This window comes from Styela clava, chromosome 7 (assembly GCF_964204865.1).
Source record: "Styela clava chromosome 7, kaStyClav1.hap1.2, whole genome shotgun sequence".
In the NCBI taxonomy this organism is placed as follows: Eukaryota; Metazoa; Chordata; class Ascidiacea; order Stolidobranchia; family Styelidae; genus Styela; species Styela clava.
The window spans coordinates 16,745,925-16,768,407 of NC_135256.1; the positions used below are offsets into that span (position 1 = coordinate 16,745,925).

At 34.5% G+C, this 22,483-nt stretch overlaps 4 protein-coding genes across 5 annotated transcripts; all 4 read right to left on the minus strand.

The window, feature by feature from the left end:
- Nucleotides 1–670: 670 nt before the first annotated feature.
- Nucleotides 671–3,687, minus strand: LOC120328864 (uncharacterized). Of its 2 annotated transcripts, XM_039395414.2 has the most exons (5): nt 3,547–3,687; nt 3,024–3,144; nt 1,756–1,976; nt 1,153–1,258; nt 671–894 (listed from the first exon to the last, which is right to left on the minus strand). In XM_039395414.2, exons 1-5 carry the CDS (start codon nt 3,625–3,627, stop codon nt 737–739), a joined length of 687 nt encoding a protein of 228 aa, XP_039251348.2. In that variant the 5' UTR covers nt 3,628–3,687; the 3' UTR covers nt 671–736. The 2 variants fall into 2 exon arrangements, with proteins under 2 accessions (XP_039251348.2, XP_039251349.2); XM_039395415.2 differs by lacking the exon at nt 1,153–1,258 and having other exon boundaries at nt 692–894.
- A 3,541-nt stretch (nt 3,688–7,228) lies between these two features.
- On the minus strand, nt 7,229–15,037 carry LOC120328510 (uncharacterized). The gene is made up of 8 exons (XM_039395020.2): nt 12,917–15,037; nt 11,541–11,718; nt 11,106–11,201; nt 10,408–10,464; nt 10,195–10,293; nt 9,238–9,387; nt 8,706–8,772; nt 7,229–8,519 (listed from the first exon to the last, which is right to left on the minus strand). Exons 2-8 carry the CDS (start codon nt 11,676–11,678, stop codon nt 8,407–8,409), a joined length of 720 nt encoding a protein of 239 aa, XP_039250954.2. The 5' UTR covers nt 11,679–11,718; nt 12,917–15,037; the 3' UTR covers nt 7,229–8,406.
- Nucleotides 15,038–15,191: 154 nt separating this feature from the next.
- LOC120328166 (splicing factor 3A subunit 3-like) lies at nt 15,192–17,043 on the minus strand. The gene has a single exon (XM_039394586.2). It carries the CDS (start codon nt 16,890–16,892, stop codon nt 15,384–15,386), a length of 1,509 nt encoding a protein of 502 aa, XP_039250520.2. The 5' UTR covers nt 16,893–17,043; the 3' UTR covers nt 15,192–15,383.
- Nucleotides 17,044–18,038: 995 nt separating this feature from the next.
- On the minus strand, nt 18,039–22,258 carry LOC120328237 (GLIPR1-like protein 1). The gene is made up of 9 exons (XM_039394673.2): nt 21,842–22,258; nt 21,484–21,600; nt 21,180–21,274; nt 20,955–21,096; nt 20,393–20,502; nt 19,791–19,891; nt 19,612–19,662; nt 19,344–19,470; nt 18,039–19,223 (listed from the first exon to the last, which is right to left on the minus strand). Exons 1-9 carry the CDS (start codon nt 21,902–21,904, stop codon nt 19,106–19,108), a joined length of 924 nt encoding a protein of 307 aa, XP_039250607.2. The 5' UTR covers nt 21,905–22,258; the 3' UTR covers nt 18,039–19,105.
- Between the last annotated feature and the right edge of the window lie 225 nt (nt 22,259–22,483).

Below are 22,483 nucleotides of genomic sequence, written 5' to 3' on the forward strand. Positions count from 1 at the left end.
GCTATTGACCTGTTCTTGAAGTTTTGTCGGCACCACACACTTGCTTTTCACGACGTGCGCAATTATGGCTGGTGTACAAACTAACAGAATCGTGGTATGTCGGAGATATATGAAGCATAAACGTTCAGAGGCCGGATATTTATTACTTATCAAAGTATGTTGATAGGTATTTGTTTGTCTGTCTATCTGTTAGATGCACGCGATATCTCACGAAAGCGAGATTGAATCTGCTCCAGATTTTGCATGTGCATTCGTCATATGTCGTACCAGAAGCCTATTGATTTTGGGTGAATTATGTCGTATAATTAGCGAGTTATTAATTAATTAGTGATGGGACACAAGGTGTCACTATGGAGTAAGAGCGCTGTTTTGGGGGATCCCCTAACTTTCGTTCAATAAGTCTTCGGTCTCTGACCGAATTCTCGTTTATATATTATTCCATGGAATGGAAATTTCATTTTCACTGAGTTTTCTCTTTATAGGAACAGATTAATCAATCTCGAACTTTCAGTAGATCGTCACACCTGTGCACATAAATTCTAAATATTATCCTAACAGGGCTCTTAATGTGCAGTTGTGAATCGTGATTTTAAGATATATAAATTAGAATAACAATTCACATTAACTTTTATTAGGATTTTTCAGTTTCTTAAAATACCAAAAGTTTACGTATAAAATTGTACAATATTGTAGAAATAAGACACTCAACCCTCTTCACAACACATGGTCGTATTTTTTAAAAAGCACACAAGTAAAACATCAATGCGTAACAATGCCACCGATTAAAGCTTTTTCTGTGTACATATATACAGCTGCCATTTGAACTATATTGAGGTTCGCTCATCCACTGAGGTAGAAATGTCGCTTCTGTCCCTTTACTTGTGAACCATTTACCTAAACACAAAAACGAGTGGACGGTTAAATAGGCTGATGAGTTTGTTACGCTTTGACCATTACTACGAAACCGATTAAAAACGCGGAATTACAGACTTAGATATAATAAATACTAAAGCAGAAGGAAATCTTGAATGTTGATATTTTAAGACTTAGTTTAGGTAAATTGGGCCAAAACACAGAAAAACTTTATATCATGAGCTGAAAGACTCAAAGCTATCTTGCATTTTCGACATAAATGACAATATATATATATACCTGATTCGTCGTTATATCTTGCATCCACGAAAAATGATTCAACTGGGAATGTTTCATAAAGACGTTCTAATATTTCATCGTTTTCCAATATTGCTAGTTGACCACCCTAAGTAACATAAATATCACTAGTACAAATTTTCGCTATATAAAAATGTAAAAAATACAGTAACAGACATTTGGTGAAGGACGCCACCGTTAGGAATTGTAGGTCACTTCTTACTGTTTACGAATTTGGCAGAATATTGAATTTGAGTATGCCTTCAATTACATATAATCTTTACAACTTTAAAAGTAGCAAACGCATGTAGGCTACTTTGAGATATATACTAGAAAGAGACGAAATTCGAACACATTTTACGTTGCTGTGCCCTTTGTTGGCTGTCCGACTTCTTCCTAATTATGACATTGACCATGCGTAGAAATCAGAAATATAAACCATATACGTTGTGACAAACTGCATCTAAAATAGTGTTAAACATTGTCTACACGAAATATACTGAAAAATAATCGAGTTTACGAATTTTTGTACGTAAAATCTCCCGGATTAACTGGAATACAGAGTCTTGCGCGCGTCGCCATCCGGTTAGAATTGTAATTACGTACCTTTTCCTCGCATTTGTCCACAGCATCTGTGTAGTTCAACCTATCTCTTTCTAATACATAGCATTGACTTCCATTTGACATTCCCCCCAATGGGCAACCTATTCTCCAGATTTTGTCGACTTCACTTTTGAGCCAGATTGGACTTTCTACAGTTTCTTCCAAAAGTTCGGAATTTTGACCGGCAATCGTTTGCAAACTCTTTATTTCTTGGTTTACGGTTTCTGGAGCACAACAAAAATTTAATTAGTCCCTATAACGAAGAATGGTGCTGTTAGTTCGCTCGAAGGGATCGAGCGGAATTGACAAACATCATTGTTCCTAAATTCAACTGAGCATTGCTCAAATACATAGAGATGTCGGACGAAACGAGGTAGTACCGGTATCAAATCTTTCTCCGTATACCGGTAGTCTTCTAGACTTTGACCGACTACCAGATCGCTGCAAATTCGATCGCGGAAGCGCCGCAAGGTGCGCATTTTTTTTAAATTTTGTTGACGTCATCATACAAAATCTCAAAGTGAAAAATGAAACTCATAGAGCCCACCACAGAAAGTTTTCGAAATAAATAGGAGTAATAGCATTCCAGCGATAACGATAATCTCAGCCATATTAAAACCATTAATTCAGTAGTTAATGAGAAAGCGTCCATTTTTCCCAACAACAAGAAAAGGAAGAAAAATACTAACAAATGAGCTTTGGGTATCGCTGCTTAAACAACGAGCCTTCGACCCCACGGCTTCGCCTCCTTCAGTAAAATGTGTATTCAGTTTCATTCCTTTGAACTTTTCATGTTATTTTTTTACTGGACTGAAAAATTGAACTTGGCTACGACTCAAATATGTGGACATGAAGGCGAAAATAAAACAAAATACAGACATCACGCTTGGCTAATTAAAATCCATGAATAGAAATTAGTACAGAGTTCAAATATCAGATCTCATAAGAAATAACAAAAAATAATAGCCTCTCAGCGACAACAACAATCTTTACTCACTGAAATTTTCAAAGCACCTGGTCCAGTAGGAGAAGAATAACAAAAACAACATATTATAACAAAACGATCCATATCTACACTCCGTGTCCTACAACAAAACGATCCAAAGGTCCATTCCGTGTCCAAAAATAAAACGTAATACCGAACATATTATATATGTTGGCATATTCCACATTTCCAATTCTAAGTCCTACAGACTTAAATCGTATTTCGCATCAAGATGCTAGAAATGAAAAAAATCAGGCTGATGATATAGTGATATCTTTATACTGACCTGCATTTTGGGTGCTTTGGTTGCGAAAATCGAATAATTGTTTGAAATTTCCCCTACTAGATTTCAAAAGTTTGCTAATTTGCTGTTGATGTTTTGCAACTTCAGATCCGAGATATCCTATCTGTAGAAAAATTCAATAACCGTTGTCGGAAATATTCAAAAGGTAATAATAACAAAATGTAGTATATATACCAACAAAATGCACAGCAATAACTCAAACTAGTGCGAAAAAATCTTAAAAGTTGTTTACAAGTTAGCCCGGGAAACATTTCCGTCCCAGGGCCCCCCTTCGTTGTCATTAGGCCATAATGTAGTTCTGTCTTTTTGGTTACAGAAGTTAAATATAGTTTAAAATTCTGTATTTTTATTTAAATACATTATAATAAAGTTTGTGACCCTGAAATATATTTTTTCTTCCGACCACCAAAGTGTTCATTGACGCTGACCTCCCATTTGAACTTATTTATTCTAAAATTAAACTATACATAGATTCGAGAATAAATTTTTCTATAATGCGACTTACCACAGAAATTGAAATAAGGTGCAACGAAAACGAAACTGCAACAAATGCAAGAAATATAATCCTTATCTTAGACTCGATCATCTTAGAAATCAACAAAAACGCGAACGAGAATCATTTTTCGAAAGATGTTTGGAAATTAAACCTCCTGCCTCCCACAACCTTCCACTTTTAAAGTAACGGATACGCCAATAACAGTTCTAAATTGTAGTAACTGAATGCGGTTTACGATATAAATTCGCGTGTTTCGATGGTTATTATGAACTCTTATCGACGTCATCCAATCAAGTACTGAAGTGTGGCATGGTACTTAACGCCAGATAACACCAAATCGATTCCAAATTTATAATATTAACTACTTCAACGTCGTGGAATTTGTTTATAACAGTCTACTATTTGGCCAAATATTATATTGACGGTAGCGTGAGTGCCTCCTTAATTTCTGCATGAAATGATTGCCACATTCAAATTACGACGGACCCACAACTTCTATTTCTGTGTCAATTACAAGTAACAGCTAGCGTGTTTGGCAAGCGAAGCACACACAACGGGCATGTGCTTCCGCGTATGCTGGTTAGCACAAAGCGAATGCAATCAGTCATTGTTACTACACCCCCTGTGTGGGTAATGAAAAAACTTTTTGTTTTTATACATTGAAAGAGGTCGTTCGACGACCACAAAAATTTGTTTGCTGGTTGCAGTTTGCCGAGCACTGTTTTGATAGCGGATACGCATGTCAGATATGTATCAGATAATCACTCGTAATAAGTAAGAAATTATAAATAAATAATCAAGAAATTATAAATATGTTTAACGACATGTTACGGTTGGGTATTTTTGATTGTAAGATAACACAAACACACATCAGTAATAGGCAACGTTCGAAAAGTGCTCCGAATAAAAACGTGTGCAAAATATAGAAAATCACATGTTATGTTGTAAGAAATCAATATAGAATTAAACGTACGTAGTCATTATAATGCAAGTTTTTATAAGTTGCGGGTGAAGACAGTATAAAAAGAGGATGATGTAGCATACATCCACAATAAAATAGGAACTATTTCAAATTACAAACTTTCAAATGGTAATCTTTGTTGATTGGCATTTAATTGTTATTTCGAGATATGATTATGACTGGTTAGGTCCAGGTCGTACCCTATCACAAAGGTATGCAAACGAGGGTTGGCAACATTACCACAAAGCGTCAGTATCAAATTCCAGAATGTCTTTTATTAAAACCAGACACTTTGGTCCCAAAAAACCGTCGACAGGCTAATAAATAAGGGTCATAAACAAGTTGGAAAAAATGTTCAACTCGCTCGTTGGGACGCTCGACGTTGAGAAGTAACGCAACTAATGTTGTCATGATCCTACTGCGAACTCAGATCTTAAAAGCGATCTTAGTGTTTAGCACGATAACACTGACGACACGTTACCATACTTTCAGTAAATTTATTGAGTGCATCAAGGCAGTAAATGTTAGTCTACTACATGAGAAATCACTCTGATTCTCACAGCAAAAACGTTTTTGCTCTCATTAATACTAATTAATATAAATTCCTCTGCTTCTATTAAAATTTATTCTTAACTGACCATCTGTCATTTTTATTCTATTATAAATTTTTTGTTTAAACTGAAAAATATTATATTTGTAATGTAGTATAGTAATTCCATAGCCCACCATCTGCCTTTATTCCTACAGAATTTGCGATTGGTAATTTCGTAATATTTATTTTTTGTTTCAAGATTTAAATTTTGAGTTCCTGTTGACGATGTCAATATACACAACTAGACACGATTTATACAAAGCGAACAATGCAGAATACACGCACAATAAAATATGAACTGTTAGAAATTATGGTCTTACTTGAAAAAAAAACATAACATCATTAATTATTGCAATTTAATTGTAATTTAGAGATATACTTATACTGGTTAGACCCAGGTCGTATATATCCTATCACAAATGTATCCATACAAGAAAAAGCAAAGAATGTTTTCCAATAAAACGAAACATTTTATTTGCAAAAATGCTAATTGCTAAAAAATACATCGTCATATTAATAAAATCCATTGAAATGTTTAATTTTATCGTTGATTCGCGGAGAAGTACGGTAATGAAATGTTGAAATAAGTTTACTGCGAAATCAAGTCCCAAAAGCGATCTCGGTGTTTAAAGTAGTAAAACTGATGATACGTTACCACAACAAGCTGGTCAATGTATGTCTACCTCATGCAAAATCACTCTTATTTCCACATCAAAAACCCTAATCTCATTAGTCTATATTAAACCTGCCTGCCTTGCGTTTAATGATTCCTTCTTCAAATACAGAGGAGGAATCGCCTGTTTTGCTTCCTTCTGTTAAACAAGACCTCATATTTTTTGACTGGTCATCTGTCATTTCAATACACTACAAATTTTTCTGGAATTCTAAATATAACCAAGTATACTGAATTACACAAGATATATAATGATTAGCCCAAATAGAGTACTCTTTTATTAGGGTTTTTAGGTGCAGTGTTATTAGATCGTGCCGACAATTACTGTAATCCGTAATCAGGTCAAAGCAGAGAGTGTTAAACATTCACCACTACTGTTATCAGTTATATTTATATTCTAAATATAAATAGATTTCAGAAATTAGATTTTCTATCAAGTTTTTATCAACCATGGAATATCCCAAGAAACGTAAAGTTGACAGAGAGTGTCGAGCATTTAACAAAGATTAGATACCAAAATATATTTTTTGTAATAATCCGGCCCACCGAGGACTTCATTTTCCCACATCTGTCCCGCCGACTAGAGAAGTTGCCCACCCCTGTTCTAGATAGTATGGAGGGCGGTTGCATTATTCGGTGTCGTAGGCTTTGAGGTAGACTACAAAAGCATTGTAACAACTTGTATAGTCATGATTCTGTTTGATAGTTTATTCAAATTATTTTTTAAGTTGGACGGTCACCAATTCCGACTTTTGTGTTACTCGTATTCTATGAATGATTTCATATTATATAGCAGATTCAGATTTTATTTTCGTCATGCAAAACCAATATACGATATGAAAAAATAAAAAAAGACATATAACAAATTACGAAGACAGATATCGGCTTGTTGCAATAGACGAGGGATCGCGAAAGACTCAAAGAGTCATCCAGTCAGCGACACCTTGAAGCAGGGGCCTAGCAGGGGCCAACACGTCGATCGCGATCGACCGGTCGATCGCCACGTCGTGAGTAGTCGATCGCGTTGCCACGCCTGAGAATTCGGTAACATACCTCAAAATATTGCCTTGAACAAGTTTCATGAAGCGCATGTTGTGTGCTTTTGGAACAAGAATAATTTAGTAATGTGTACGCGCAAAATACGATACAGTATACCCATATAGTATTTAATAAATCTTAAATAAATGATGAAGCATTTACTCCACATACAATTACATAATCAAAATAACAAATTAACTGGGACGTAAAAAACAAGAATTTTTATGGCGTTTTCAGTAAGGATGCGTTCAAAGAACCAAACTTATTGGCAGCGGCGAAATTTCTTTTATGCGCGTGTGCAGTTATCATTTGTTTTTGTGTACGACTTACTGATCAATCTCGAGCTATTTTGACGATTTTAGTCGATCGCAGTCGCAAGAAGGTTGGTCACCCCTAATATATAGTATTTAGTATTATATCGTATAGTATTTATATATAAAACACTTGCTAGATTGTATTTCAATCAAATGTGCTGAAGCGTTGCTGGATTGTTAATATCAAGTTCAGGATTTACAGCAACGAGGGAATCTACTTTACAAGTTTTCGCAGAACTAGAACCGATTTAGCTTCACATTTTGGGGTTTGGAGAAAATCGCTTTTTTTGTAACAATCTCAAATTCACTAATGTTTTTACAGTTAATGATGTGATTGAAAAAGAAACGCATACGCGTGGCTATTGATATTTATATCATTGAAAGCTTCTTCGTGATATCTGTCTGAGATTGATATTAATTAAGCGTTTTCCAAGCGAGATATTAAAAAAAAGATACGGTCGTCATTTTGAATTCATATTGTACGGAATAGAACAAATATTTTGACGCTGACAAATAAGGCAATTGCACAAGTAATACGTAATACGCTAGATCAATATTTCTAATATTAATGTTATATCTTGAAATCGAATTTTTTTTATTTCAGCGGCACAAATACAGCACCTATATGTGTCTAATGTTCCTAGACAATTTACGATATTCAGAACCACACGATCAAGTTCTTACTTGCAAGAACCCAATACGAAAACATGAAAGCAAGCATGCTTCGCAACGGAATCCGAAATCAATATTAATTTTTTGTATTCCTATGTTGGAATATGTTTCAATATTCCTATGTTTTGAGTATAAGTCCTTTCAATATTCATTATTGACAATTATATGAACCATACTATAAACATAATATATTTTATTATATGCCTAATCAGTTATCACAAATGTCCATGATATATAAGTCGAATATATATTATTCTGCAGAATATTTCTAAAACTAAATCGAGGCTTAATAAAGGCCATGCTTACACGCCTACAATATTGAAATGTTCATGGGATTATTTGCGTCCATTCTATTATAATAAAAAAAACATAATATAAAAGTAGAAACAACCTTCGATGGAAAAAATCAAAAGATCAGTTTGGCGTTTTTTAAATTTAAATGAAAGTCTGTAGAACACATACCATAATTTCCAAAGATGTTCTGATTCGTACAAAATTATTTTTGAAATTAGTGCAAACAATGTTAGTTTTAAATTACGTCATTAATACTCTCAATCGGTGTAAGACATTCAATGAACTTCTGCATCATATTCTGTCGAAACATTTCAACATTCCACACTTAACTTTGATACGTCGAAATTGTTTTCATTTGCTTCTCTTTGGTTAGTATAGTGCCATGCGATCTAATATCATTGTATGCCGGATGACTGATAGCAACTCCTGTTTGAGTTCCTAAAAATACATAGCCACAAAAATTTAATTAAATAGTGAGTAACAGATATACTCTACTTCGAATTTGCGTTGCCGGATTTAGTCTGTAGAATTTGATATAGCTGGAAAAAATGAAACTTTAATTGTATTTTGAAACTGTCATTCTATTCCTACTTAATTAACGCAGGTAAATATGATTTGACTCACTTTCGGCCATCGTTGTGGAGTGAACATCCACAGTCAATGTTTCCTCACACGATTGGACAAGAAATTCCTGCAATTTATATATTAGAAGAGCATTATGGCATTTGATCAAAAATATTAGTACACTGTGAGGCTAAGACCTAATATTTACGAAGTCGCGTATACTTGCGACTAAAGAATTTTTATGACTGAATGGTTACGGTCAATTGTTCAAATTCTTGCCATGTCATCGTATAATTGAAGTAAATTCGTTCAATAGGTATATTGTAGAGTAGATTGTATGTGTGTGTACATAAGTTTATAGTGCTTTCAGTCTCTAGGATTTTAGCACCAGGCAATTTGATATTATTCATCTATAGATATTTAGCGATATAAGCGCACATTTTCAATTATTTCAAAGAATATTATATAATTAGTTAGAATGTGAGAATATGAAATCTAGCAAAATCAGAGTGAATGGCTCGTCAGACTATAACTCCCCTAAACTTGTGAGTACAAGACGATTCGTGCAATAGAACGTGAAAAGTTGATTTACCTGGTCATCTTCTGTCGCATCACAACAGGAGCATCCTTTGCAGCATTTCATAGGTTGGCAATATTTTGAGCAACTCAATACATAAAGCAGTAACAGTGCAATATATAACACCATAGACACGCTATGTAGAGCGAGAGGTATGATATTGTTCTGCAAAACCGAAGAGGAATACTGATACCAAACCTTGTTGTAAAATTTGATTTGATGATCTTACTTAGAGCTTTAAAATATTTTTGAGTGTGCGATGACCTCGGGCTTATACTTTTATGTTTGACCAGGGTCGCTAACATATTTTCTATCAACCCTTATGAAACCATAAATAAATGAAGAATCGACTTAAGAGGAAAAGTCCGACTGTGAATTCTTATCTTTGTTGAATACTTATATACATGAATAATAATAATAAATAATACGAAATGGTTGACAACAACAGATCGTTTCAATATTATGGTAATATAACAAACATGTACTGACGAGGATCCCTGCTTTCGGTGCATGAAGGTTAACTTTATTTATATCTGGTTCGCGCGATATGCGTAAGAGTGTTGAGACCTAGTTTTCAGTGTTCGTTTAGCAGCAAATATTCCGTCTGTATTTTGACACATTTAGAACTCAAATTTATCCAAATTGGTCATTGAATAATTATTTGCTTTTTATGAAAAGTACAGTCTTATCACTAATTCGTAGAACGAAATAATTTGAACTTAACAGCTCAACAAAACTCCGATCAAAAATTTATCACAGGTTTCAATATTTGCTTCCGGGCAAATTTGACAGTGTATCGAACTTGATTGAACAATTTCGATTTTGGAAAACAAAAATTTATATCATATTTTGTGCAACTTTGGTAATGAACAACGCTACACATTTCATATGTGATTATGATACTGAATGTATGATTACTCGACATTTTAGAATTATATTGAATATATTACGAGGAAAAGAAATGTAACTCACGATATAACCGGCACTGAATGCTACTAGTGGTATTTCCATTCCAATACCAGTGACTGAAATAACAATTCCAAGTATCGATGTCGTGAGACATACAATAATCTGAAGTGAAATAATAACATACGTATTTGGAAGCAAAAAATTGCAATCTCCACTAGACTCTAAATAATTGATGCAGCATATTTTTGTAAACGTTCATTTTTCAAAAATACTTACCATAATTTTAGAGGGTAGGCAAGACGATGCAATTCCAAAACAGGAAAACACCACCAACTGAAGACAAAAAGTACAAAAACATTTTACATTTATATATATATATATAAAATGAAACTAAAATAACAATTTGTTCCATGAATTCTATAATCGAGAGAGGGAGGGAGATTTAGTGTTTTGTCAAACAGAATGAGTCACCACAACAAGAAGTACAAAATAGCTAATAATTGAACTGCTTCTTCAAACTTTTCTTGAGTTTCTTATACGAACAACAACAATTACTTGCTGTTCTTATCACGTTAACGGTTCTACAAAACGCTCACTCGTTGTGGGTTTGGCTCTTTTCTATTTTCAACAACCAATCGTAAGGAATGTATCATAAGCATGCATTACAATTTGAAAAATAAACTCGAAAAGTTATCAGTATTTTTGTCTCTATTCATTATAAAAGTACCAGCAACAGCAATACAACATAGATCAGAGATTCTCAAAGTGGGCGATATCGACCGCTATAACCGATCTGAATAGTGACTTCTAATGAGTGGATACATTAGAAATACGAGTATCTGATAAATCATGCATTCTCATTTATTTACTGCCATATGTTCAGCTGCAAATCTTCTTCACTTACATTATTTGAAAAAAACTATTGTTATTATTGAAATATAAGTTTTCGTAATATATATTAGATCCCAGCTTACCACTATTCCGAACCACGCTTCCATTCCGGCAAACTTGAAATAAATAGATAGCACACCAACCAAAATCAAGCATAATCCGAGAATCAGTTGAGAAACCTTAAATGTATATATATATGCATATAAAAATATAATGAGTTATAGAATACTATGATCTTTCGTGTCCATTGCGTACAAATTGTTCACAACTATACTCTCTAAAGACAATTAGTGTCAACAGAGCGCTATCTACTATATTTATATATATATACAAAACGCTCTATTAATTTAACGACTGCACCAACCGATTGTGGCATTCAACTATTATGACAAATCGTTACTGAGTTAGATTCTACCAGAACCAGATTGACTGTGTGAAACAGAGTTTTAATTCATGGCACCCAATTCGTGGCGCATTCGTTTAATAAGCTAGAACCTGTCAAAAATTGTTCAACTTACAGCTAAGATCATCGTCCTCTTTCTATACTTCTTTGTATATTCAATACCATATTGGTGTCGGTTAATTTGTGCCGTGCCACTCATAGGGTGACGTATTGACGGGGAGGAAATATCCGGCGAAGGAGAGTACCTCGACATTTTTGTGTGCTGTTAGGAAATGACGTACTAGTAAAGACTTCTGTAAATCAAGGGAAATTCCATAAAAAGGAGAGAAAACATATTTTTTTTTATATTTTGCTGAAGTTTGAAGCCTTTGGAAAAATACCATACATTTATTCAATATGAATATTCGCACAATTTAACCTAATATTTTTCAAACCGCTCTACATTTATAGATTTGATCGAAAATCTTTCCAAGCCATGCTATATACCGTCCTCAACACTAAATCAACAGTCTTATAAAATCTCATTGGTTAATCATTGACTCTTCGAGTTGATTTTTCTGAAATAAAAAATGTATCTTGATTCAATAAATCCCGCTCCTGCTTGTAACTCTATTGTCAAGAATATAATCAGGTTTCCGTGAAATAGTTGAAGCGAATGAATGAAATTATTTATTGAAAATGAACGAATGATCATAAAAAATGATAGTTTACAGTCAGAATTCCTCAAACTAAGCTCTTGGCGACCCTGGGAAGTCACTGACAGGTTCTCGTGCAAAAAAGGCCTGAACTTGGTACCATTTTCAATGACTATCAATTTAAGGTAAATTAACTGTCATTTGAATATTTATTCTTTTTTATTATGAAACTTGGCGCATAACATAACTGATGGAAACGCGTTAAAAACAAAACTAGATGTGTTTATAGAAGACCATGAGGTCACAAGTGTTGAAAGTTATTGGAAGGGGGCCACGGAGCGCAAAATTGTGAGAACCACTGGTTTACTTAATTCGGGTTCAAACTTTGGCGAATGTTTACGGGCGCATCAGTCGTCAAGCTAATTTACTGCCATCTGATTAAAAACAATGTAGCCTGCTCGAAAAGAAGAATGGATTGTATTTGCTCATAGAAACTACCCACAAATGTAGAACACTAAGACCGATATCTTTCCGTCTTACCCGAATTATAATAACCCATGATGGTAAGGGGGTCGGTCATGAGATCGCTAACCTGCAACATAACAAGCACCCTAATATTCCTTTTATTGAAGATTCAGTCTTCATGCTTATGTCTGATATATACTATTTGATTTCATTCGTGGACATCATTATAATATTTCTGTTTCACAGGGTGATACAATTGAAGTACTCAGCCTGAATACATCAACGCCATCACACGCAAATAGTGAAGATTACCCAGATTGGCAAACTTTGTTAAATTTCCGTCGCGTTAGTTACGATTTTTTGTCCCATGGTGGATTTCCGAATAAATTACCTATTTATTCCAAACTTTTGTTCTCTCTGATCCTGCTGCGTCTGACGATGTTAGGTCGCTTTCCCCATCTAACTTTGTGTTCTACATACAGTTCTTGGACGATAAACATCGGAAGAACATTCAGCAAATATTGCTCAGAAGTCTTTATCCTCATAAATTTTAGTACTGACGCAATTCGTATCGATCGGTTATACTGTATTATTATATGTTCACTTCTCCCGCCGTCACAGCGGAATTTATTGTTTACTGACATATATATATCTGCGGTATATTAGCCACCTTGACAAACAGCATTTTTTACTACAATGGAATATACATCTAGAACCGATAGTTATATGGTCTTTTATTATAGCTATTGAATGTATTGACCTAAAAAGACTTTAGTGACTTCCTAAAAGTGAGCCAGCCCAAAATGGTTTGGTAGTGGTGGTTCAGTGGCCACTGATATCTAACAATATTTTAAAGAGTCGCTCTACAGGCGTACTTCACTGTCGAAGTACTCCAAGGTATATAAGCTCACATTTTCATCTAGTTTAGTACACTTGGTGAAAGGATTATTGATAGAAAGCCAGGAAACGTCGGGTTATCAGTAAATCGTTCAAGAACAGCACAAAATGGTGTTGGAAAAGGCGTATGAATTAATGGGCCACCGTAAATGTTGAAATTTTTTTATCATTTTTTTTTTACTGGGGGCATTGGTGGGCTGTGATTCCTCTGGTTTAAATGCCTCAAACCCTCTCTATTACGATGTAATAACGTCTTTAATTCGTTTTCGTGCATTTTATAAAATGTTTTTATCATGTAAGTTCAAGAAAAATTACATTTCTAAAACTGAACATGATCAGCTATGTTATGGGGACAGAACTTGTACTATAAGTTAAGAAAGAAGTATGTCTGAAATTTCAACAAATAACCGTTAAATTTTATTCATGTACACACAAGAACCCACTTTTTTCAATGAAATTTGCTTAAGGCAAGATCATGCGCACTGACTCAGAAACAAAAAAAAATTGACTTCTTTGTGAGGTTACCCCGGAGACTTTAAAGAATTATAGCGCAGGTTCATGCCAATACCATCTGTGAAACAGACACGAGCTTGTGAACTCCTCACAACTGAAGTTCTTTGAAAAATGTTTTTACGACTGATAGGTACACTGACTGTAAGCGGGTGAGAGTTAATGGCCAACCGAGTTTGAAGACTGAGAGCCTTTATCGAGGGACAGGTTCTGAAAGTTCAAAAGAACACAGTCCTTAAAATATTTGTGGAATGTTGGTTCCGGGGCATAGGGCTGTATGGGAGCTGTGAAAGTTTATTTGTAGAGTTAAATAATTTCTTTTCCTGCATTAATAGTTGCAAATTAGCATAGTGAGAATGATGATCAATCAAACTGGAACGCATACACTTCATAAGATATTTGAATCTGCGTTTTGCCGATTATGCACATATTTGTTGTTAATAGAAGCAATAAAATGAAGAGTGGCTTTCATGTCATGTGGGCACAAACTACCAACTATGAAGCATATTGATTATAAACCAAACTCAGTTGGTACTGGCAATTGAAAAAAGGAATGAATGCAAGTGGTATTTCATTTGACAGTTTTGAAACAGAACATTTATCAGAAATTACCTAAAAGTATGGTATGAACACAGTAGTGTGTTATGGAGCAGATAAATGGAATATTTTTCTCACCACCATTATCAATCAGTACCCCAGAACATGAAATTAGAAGTAGTAAGAAAATGATTTTCCCCTTATCCATACTAACTGCGTTTTTTTTTGTGCAGAACTGATTGTACAGTTTTGTTGGGTCTATTTCTTCTATGATAGAATTTACAAATTTCTGACATAGCAACAATAAAAGCTTCATTTGCTAATAACTTCATCAGGCATCTTTTGAAATTAGGGCTAAAAAGCCCTTAACATTAGAACTGACAATGGGCCAATGAGGAAGATACTTACAAACATGAATGACAACAAGCTAGCATCAATGAACGTGTCAACTAAAACCAATGTCATATCTCAACGGCGATAAATTACAACTAATCCCATCCTTTCTTAACAATATTATATTTTGGCTATCACCAATTCAATGCTCATTAAATTACCCAATATCAATTTGCTGATATTCAGAAAGAACATGGTAACAGCCTTTCATTTCATGGTGAGCGAAAAATATTTTTTAAATCTCTCCATGTGTACATTGTTGAGTTCGCAATGATAAGTGGAATTCATCAAGAATATTGGCATGTAAAGTGATATCAATTCAGTCAAAGTACCTGACAATACCAGTGTATTTATACCAATCCAGAGAGTTCTATCGAATGCAAATATATAAAAAATATTTCTGATGATTCAAGAATGTTCAAGTTTATTTCTTAATGCTACTCCTGTAAGAACACAGGTTGATTGAGTTTAAGTCCACGAGCTCTTTCGCATTTCCTAAAGTTGATAAACAACACAAATGCTCATAATAAGCCTTGTCTTTTCAGGTCCTCGTATGTCTTTTTTGAGACAACATTTCCAGCAGAGTCTTCATATTCCTCTTCTTGGTCTGGATTCCATCTCTCTGCATTTTTCATTTCTTTAATTTTTGACCACAACGCCATCGCATCTTCAATTTTTGTAACATTGGCAAAATGGGCAGTGTTAGGAATACCAAGGCAACGCATCCCATGTGCATGACGCCATTCAGCAAAATGTCGTTGAAATGCCTTTGGTCCTCTGTAAGTTTGATTTCCGCAAATCTCACAGCTGTAGTTGATATTAAGACCATGGAGTTTATAAAGCCAGTAAGGGATCGGTTTGCCATCCCAGCCAAGAGGAAGATTCTTGGGATTATAAATCACTTCATCCTCATCATCTCCTGAATCACTATCAGACATAACATCATCCTCATCTTCATCACGCTCTGTATCAGTACGTGCTTGTCGACGTTGTACATTATCCCTTGTGGCAGCCCTTTGTTCACTAACAAGCTCAACTAGGTGATATATTTGTGCCTCTACCATGGCAGTTTCTTTATTGCGTTGAGATGTTAAATCCTTCTTTCCAGCTTTAATTTTACTTTTAGAATACAATGATGTTTCAATTTCATCCATCGTTTTTCCTTTCGTGCTGAACAATCTTTCAGCTCTTTGCTCTAAAGTTCCACCACACTTCAGACTCAATGCCATCAGCGCAGACTTCAACCTATCAAGACCTAATGATGCAAGTTCTTCTGCTGATGTGAAAGCACTTAGATCAAGATGAGCTCCAGAATGAGCCATCGCACTTCCAGCCTCTTTACCCCAGCCAGGAAATTCATTTGTTTCCCATTGCAATTCAAACTTTTTCAAAACCTCATCATGCTCGACATTCAAGTCGAGTAAAGGTTTAATGCGTTCAACAAACGATACAAGATACTGCAATAAACCATCAATGTAGTCATGATATTGAGTATTTTTCCTATCTCGTGGAATTTCAAACAAGCGATCAAATGCATCTAAATATCTAACATAAGTTAGTTTTTCAATGCCTTTTATGTTAATATAACGCAAGTGTGATTCATGTAAATCTAAAAAGCGACCATAGGACTCTTCATCAGTAAATTCAACAAGTATTGTTGCTTCATCGCTTGCATTTTCTCTCGCTTGATTCAACTCTTCAAATTCCATAGACATGGGAACAAACACTTCATTTGGATGTTTTTTGTGAAAATCTTTGATTTCCCGTAACCGTTTATAAAACTCACCAAATTCATTTGGACCCGCAATTGCTTGTATTTCAGCTTTTCTTAAACCGTCCTTGTCTTCGTACAGCTCCTGTAATCTAACTGAATTGTCCATAACACGATCTAGCAGATGCCTCATTCTGTGGTCTGAGTTGATTTGTTCACGAACCGCTGATTTCTTATGCATGCTTTCCTTTGTCATAGCATCATATAAACGCTCTTTTTCTTCATGCAGCCTACGCTGTTGTTCTAACGTGGTCTCCATCGCAGATAACGAAAAACCAGGACCATATAAATCAGCAACAGCGAACGTCCCGATAGGTATAACGTTACACAAACACAGCAAGCCAGTCGAATTCGAAAATCTGCTGCTAGCTTCGCAGAGTGAACTGAAGGGTCGTAGTGCTTTTCAATATGAGTAGTTTGTTAGTGATGCCAGATTTTTCGTGTTATATTTGTTTCCATTTATATTATGGCGTGAATTATCAAACAATAACCGTTGAACGAATTTACATTCATTCGTTAATATTTTAAATAAGTTTCTACTTAACAATAAAATTTAAAATTAAATGTTTGCTTGAAAATTGCATAATAATGTGAATGTCGAATCATACAGTTATACTGCCACTTTCGGCAGTATTGTACAGATGATTGGTGATCCAGGTATAGGTAATTTTAAACCTTATCTCGTAACGAAAAGTGGGCATTATAAAGACTTCAATTGCCTCTATTTTATTCACAGTTTTACATATGTACTTGTTTCCATGCCAGATATATATCTAAAACCACTGAATTCTATTGGGCTATATCAGGGGTTCCCAAACCGCGGCCCGCCGAGCTTAAGTGAAATATTGACATAGATTTTGTTTTAACCTTTTTACAACCTAGAAACCGCCAATTGTTATGTCGTTATCCCATTTTAAGCTCGTGTTCATGGTAACAATTCGATTATGCCGATATCTCAGTTATACGTACCGGTATTAGGATTACATAGGGTAGTAATTTAGTTATCAGTCATAGAAGAAAGGTTAGAGATGCCAAATAATAAACTAGACTCTGAAAACAGACTTTCCTCGGATGAATAGCATCGTTCGTGTTTCTTTATTGAAAAGAATCACGCTTCAGAGATTTGTCCACTTTGCCAACGAACTATTCCAATTCTGAAACAATACCACATGAAGCGCCATTATGAGTCAAACAAACATGTTTCGAAAAATGTCAAACGTGAATCCACTGAACCCCAGCTAAACCCTCGCATACTTCCGGGACACTACATACTTCCGGCCCGCGTACATCCTTCCGATTCAAATTTTGGCTCGCGGTCAATAAAGTTTGGAAACCCCTGGGCTATATATATCAATCTTTGTGGAACTCTAAATGCAATGCAATATTATTTAGAAGAATACAGAACTGAGAATGACACTGCATTTATTTAATCATTGGTAATATACAATAAATTGACGATTTAGTAGTTATATTTTATTTAATATATCCGTATAAAAAGAAAAGAAAGATCTCACTATTTTGTACGATATAATAGTGAAATGATTTTAATAGTTTTCGACTCGGTTGTTTCATAAATCTAGTAAGATGGTCAATACCAGCCATTTCGACCAATCAAATCAATTCGTAAAGAAAACATACATTTCTTCAGCAACCCATTAGTAAATGTATTGTATATTTTCCCGATGTTCCGGCCAATCTAACCGGTGTTGTATAACTGTTCCAATTTACACCAGCTTACTTCATCTCCCATCCTGTGTTACAGCTAGACTTTCCAGCCAGGTTTTGGATTAGAATGTTAGAATTTCATTTAGCCCATAACAGAATAATAATCTAAGCAGTCTAGTCCTAATTTAGTGATGTTTATGCATGGTTGATGATACTGATTGGATTCAAAATGTTAAAAATGGGTTCTCTCTTGTATTGGATGCGTTAATAACAGATTCTATCATTTTGAAAATCGTGACAAACTTATAGCCCTGGAAAACATGACCAGGTTCGATTCGCGCGAACCCGTGCGAACATCCTGAATCCAACCACTGAATAATACCATCTTTCAGTTGATAATATGTAAAAAAAAAGTTTACAAAATATCATAATAATAAAATCGATTTTGGTTGAATTTTTATAAATATTAATTCTATTTGTTATAATAAATTCCGGTAAAATAAACAGTAGTTGATTATGAGAATAAATAATTGAGTCGGCCTTTAATAGAAATAGTATAAGCTTGTTCCACAACATAATTATTGATAATTAGAGATTAGTACATATTAAACAGATAAATAAATAAAATTTGTTTCGTTTAACTATGATCTCAAAATTACGATTTTAGTAAAATAAATTGAAGTCCAGATTGAAGGCATCGAATTTAAATAAAATACTGAGTTATTATATATATAATGAAAATATTTTAGAGCTCAAATATTATATATTTTGAAAACTATTCTGATAGTTTAAGGTAATTATGTGTATCTAACGGTACGTTGGAGGAGGAACAGGTGGCCGTGTTTTATCTTGAACATAAGCATCGTTTGCTCTTGCTTCACCTGATCCAGCGTTGGGACGATGCGGTACGTTGCTTTTGTTGCCTCTAAATAAATATGTAATTCTGTAAAAAATATTAGTGAAGTCCAATGTTTTTAATTGCTTCGAACGATAAAGGCTTAAAAAATATTCATATAGGTTTCAGTATTATTTATGACATTTTTACCTTTTCCAGGTATTAAACTTGTCTGAAATATTGTTTTTCTCACGAAAGATAACAAATCCAAGTAGAGCTAACAATAGCAATACAAGAATCACGATAGCCGCAGTGGATCCAGCGCTATTAGAAGAAGCTGTAATAGAAAAATATATTTTTGTTTTGAATGTAGGCATACTATACCAATGGTTTTTAATTGGTTACTTTAACCTCGGTTGCTTTATTCTGTTGAGTTTGGATTTGGACAATATTAGCCTATACAAAATATCACCATTACTTGGTACACTTTCATCAGCTGAATTGGTAATGAAGTCTCTTTCGCTGTTGGCTGAAAAATATAAATTAGTAGAAGTTGTTTAATATGGGAATAAATGAAATCGCACCGCAATCATGCCACGTATGACATTTAAAGCTTAAACATGAAATTTCAACCAAGAACAAAACATATTCACGTACCACACAGTTGATTTCTGCAGTAGTCCTTTTCTCCACACTTGGAGCATGCAGTTCCTTTTTCAAACACGGACATCATTTTACCAGACATATATACATTTCCCCTGTATGAAACGTAGGAGTTAGTTAGTTTATGGTCAAAAGCAAGAGTGGTTAGTTGGGCCATACCTTTGAAAAATGATCGATATTAATTTTGGAATATATTGATCGATTTTGAGGTTTATAACAAAAATGATTTTTTTCCCTAAAAGTCAGGAAAAACTCGATGCAGAACTTTTTAAGTTGTTACAGAATAGCAATCAGTACACAGCTGATCTCAGAAGGCAACATATTGTTTTATTAGATGTTTTGCATTGAAAATGTTTTACACTTCTCACAAAAAATTATATTCTTGTGGATATCTAGCATTGAGAATAGTGAAACTTGTCCATCTTTAACAAAAATATGAACATTTAATTTACACATAAGATAAAGATGCTCATGTTACAATATACCCATTAAGCGAGCGACTGGCTTACTGTGCAAATTACTGGAATGTATAACTTCACAGCTGAAGCAAATGAATCTGTCATTTAACCATTTAACTATTTGGTAACAAAACTTACGCGGTCGCATAATTGCACAAAAACATAGTGCCAGATCCCCAGTCTACTCCAGATAAAGTTTTGCATGAAACCATTGCACATCCGACTTTGAACGTCTTGGCCCAGACAACCTATTGAAATAGGATATACAATAATTAAGTGCTGGAATAAGAACCACGTATTTTTGTATGACAGTCCATTTTCAAGTACGTAATTCAAAAGTTATAATGATGTGAACGTATTAGTTGGCTAACGCTAATCTCCGAAAAATAATGGTGGAGCAATCATTTTCACGTGTTGCGTAGCCTGTTCTATTTCCAAAGTGGATGTGTACCCAATTTAGTCATGTCTGATTCGTCTCAAATGGTGACTTCATCTATATGAGTCAAAGCGAATTTTAGGATTCCGTTATCCGTAATACGTAATGCATTTGCATATCTTCCATTTTAAAGATGAATATAGCAACATTATTATCGCACCAAATATGCCTGGCGAGAGGACGACAACGAGTAGTTATTCTTTTCTATTTGCAGTATTTTAATTCGAGAGTTTTTAATCACGTTACAATGTTTTCATACGATACCTGAGTGTAATGTCCGCACATTTTTCCTGATTGACAAGTTTTTGAGTTGTAATCAAAATAGCTAATTTCACTAAACCATGATTGCACTGAATTTTCTACGTTTTTTATTGTTCCACTTGAAGCATGTATGTTTTCACCGACGCTAAATGTATGCATTCCATTATTAGTGGAAATAAAATATATATATATAACGTAACTTTGGTAAAAAAAATAGCCATGTCGTACCTCCATCCTCGCGAATGTTTCCTATTTTTATTGTGACCAAAGTGACATTGTTTGCAATATTCCTGAGCCAAGTATGCAAGTTCACTGTCCCAAGTCTAAATATATATGAAATGTATTAACATAAATTATTTACACGTAAGATAAAATTAATGAATCCATAATATGTTTACATATTTATAAACAGTACGAGCCAGTTACATTATATCATGGATCAATTAATCAATGATTATTTATACAGTAGTCATTTTCATAATATAAATCACGGTTTCTCGAATTCCTCTCCACGGCATATTTCTTCCCATACCATATATCTCATGTTGGAGGATCCGCTCGATCGCCTTAATTCGTTGTGACGATTTAAAATTGTCATCTTTGCGGTATCATTCAATGGAATAATTGTAGGCCCTGCGCCGCGTTTGACCTAAACGAAGGAAAATATGACTTCAGTAATGTATTTATCAGAAAGAACATATATTATTATTAATTAAATGGTGTTTACTATGTATATATATACATAAAAGCGTGTTATATTTTTTTTTATCAAAGCATGGTTCTTTGATAAGATAGACTAGTCCGCACCTGAGTAAAGCTTTACCGACAAGACTGTTACATGTATATATGCATTTTCTGGCGAATTTCATCCAAAATTAGTTTTAACTTACCCTTAGTGCCGACAACAAGGCGACTAATTGAAGGATAATTATTGGTAACAGCCACTTCGCCATTTTTCCTTTAGTATGCACTGAGCCCTACTCTCACATATAAGTAGCATAAATGCGAAGAATTTCATCCATCCATAGGTTTTAGCTTGAATGCAAACGAAAAATCATATTATGAACCGACAATCGGAATATATATATACCATGTTTGGGCAATGATACTTATGTGTCAGTAAATGCTTACTATGACTATGAACTCATGTGACTGGCTTTCATATAATATATTGCAAACTAAACTTTTTGAAGCTTCGCAAAGCAAATTTCGGCTCTCATCTCCTTAATAAAGCAAAGTCCCTGGTCTCAAAGCATTCCCAGATAAACTAAGACTCCGATGTTATCCCTGGAACGTTATACACGATGTCATTAAGCCGCACAATTAGACTAAGTGAAAGCAAGCACTCAATATTTATGCATTCCATTGTGCTGCTCCATTTTGGTGACGTACATCCGCAATAGCCGGGTTTTTATAAGGAAGTAGATCTATTGGGTGGCCTTGCTTGATTGTATATATACTTACCAATTGTAAATACTCATTGTTTTAAGTATAAGTCATAGTTGTTCAATAACATCAGTTGTCAAGTTTAT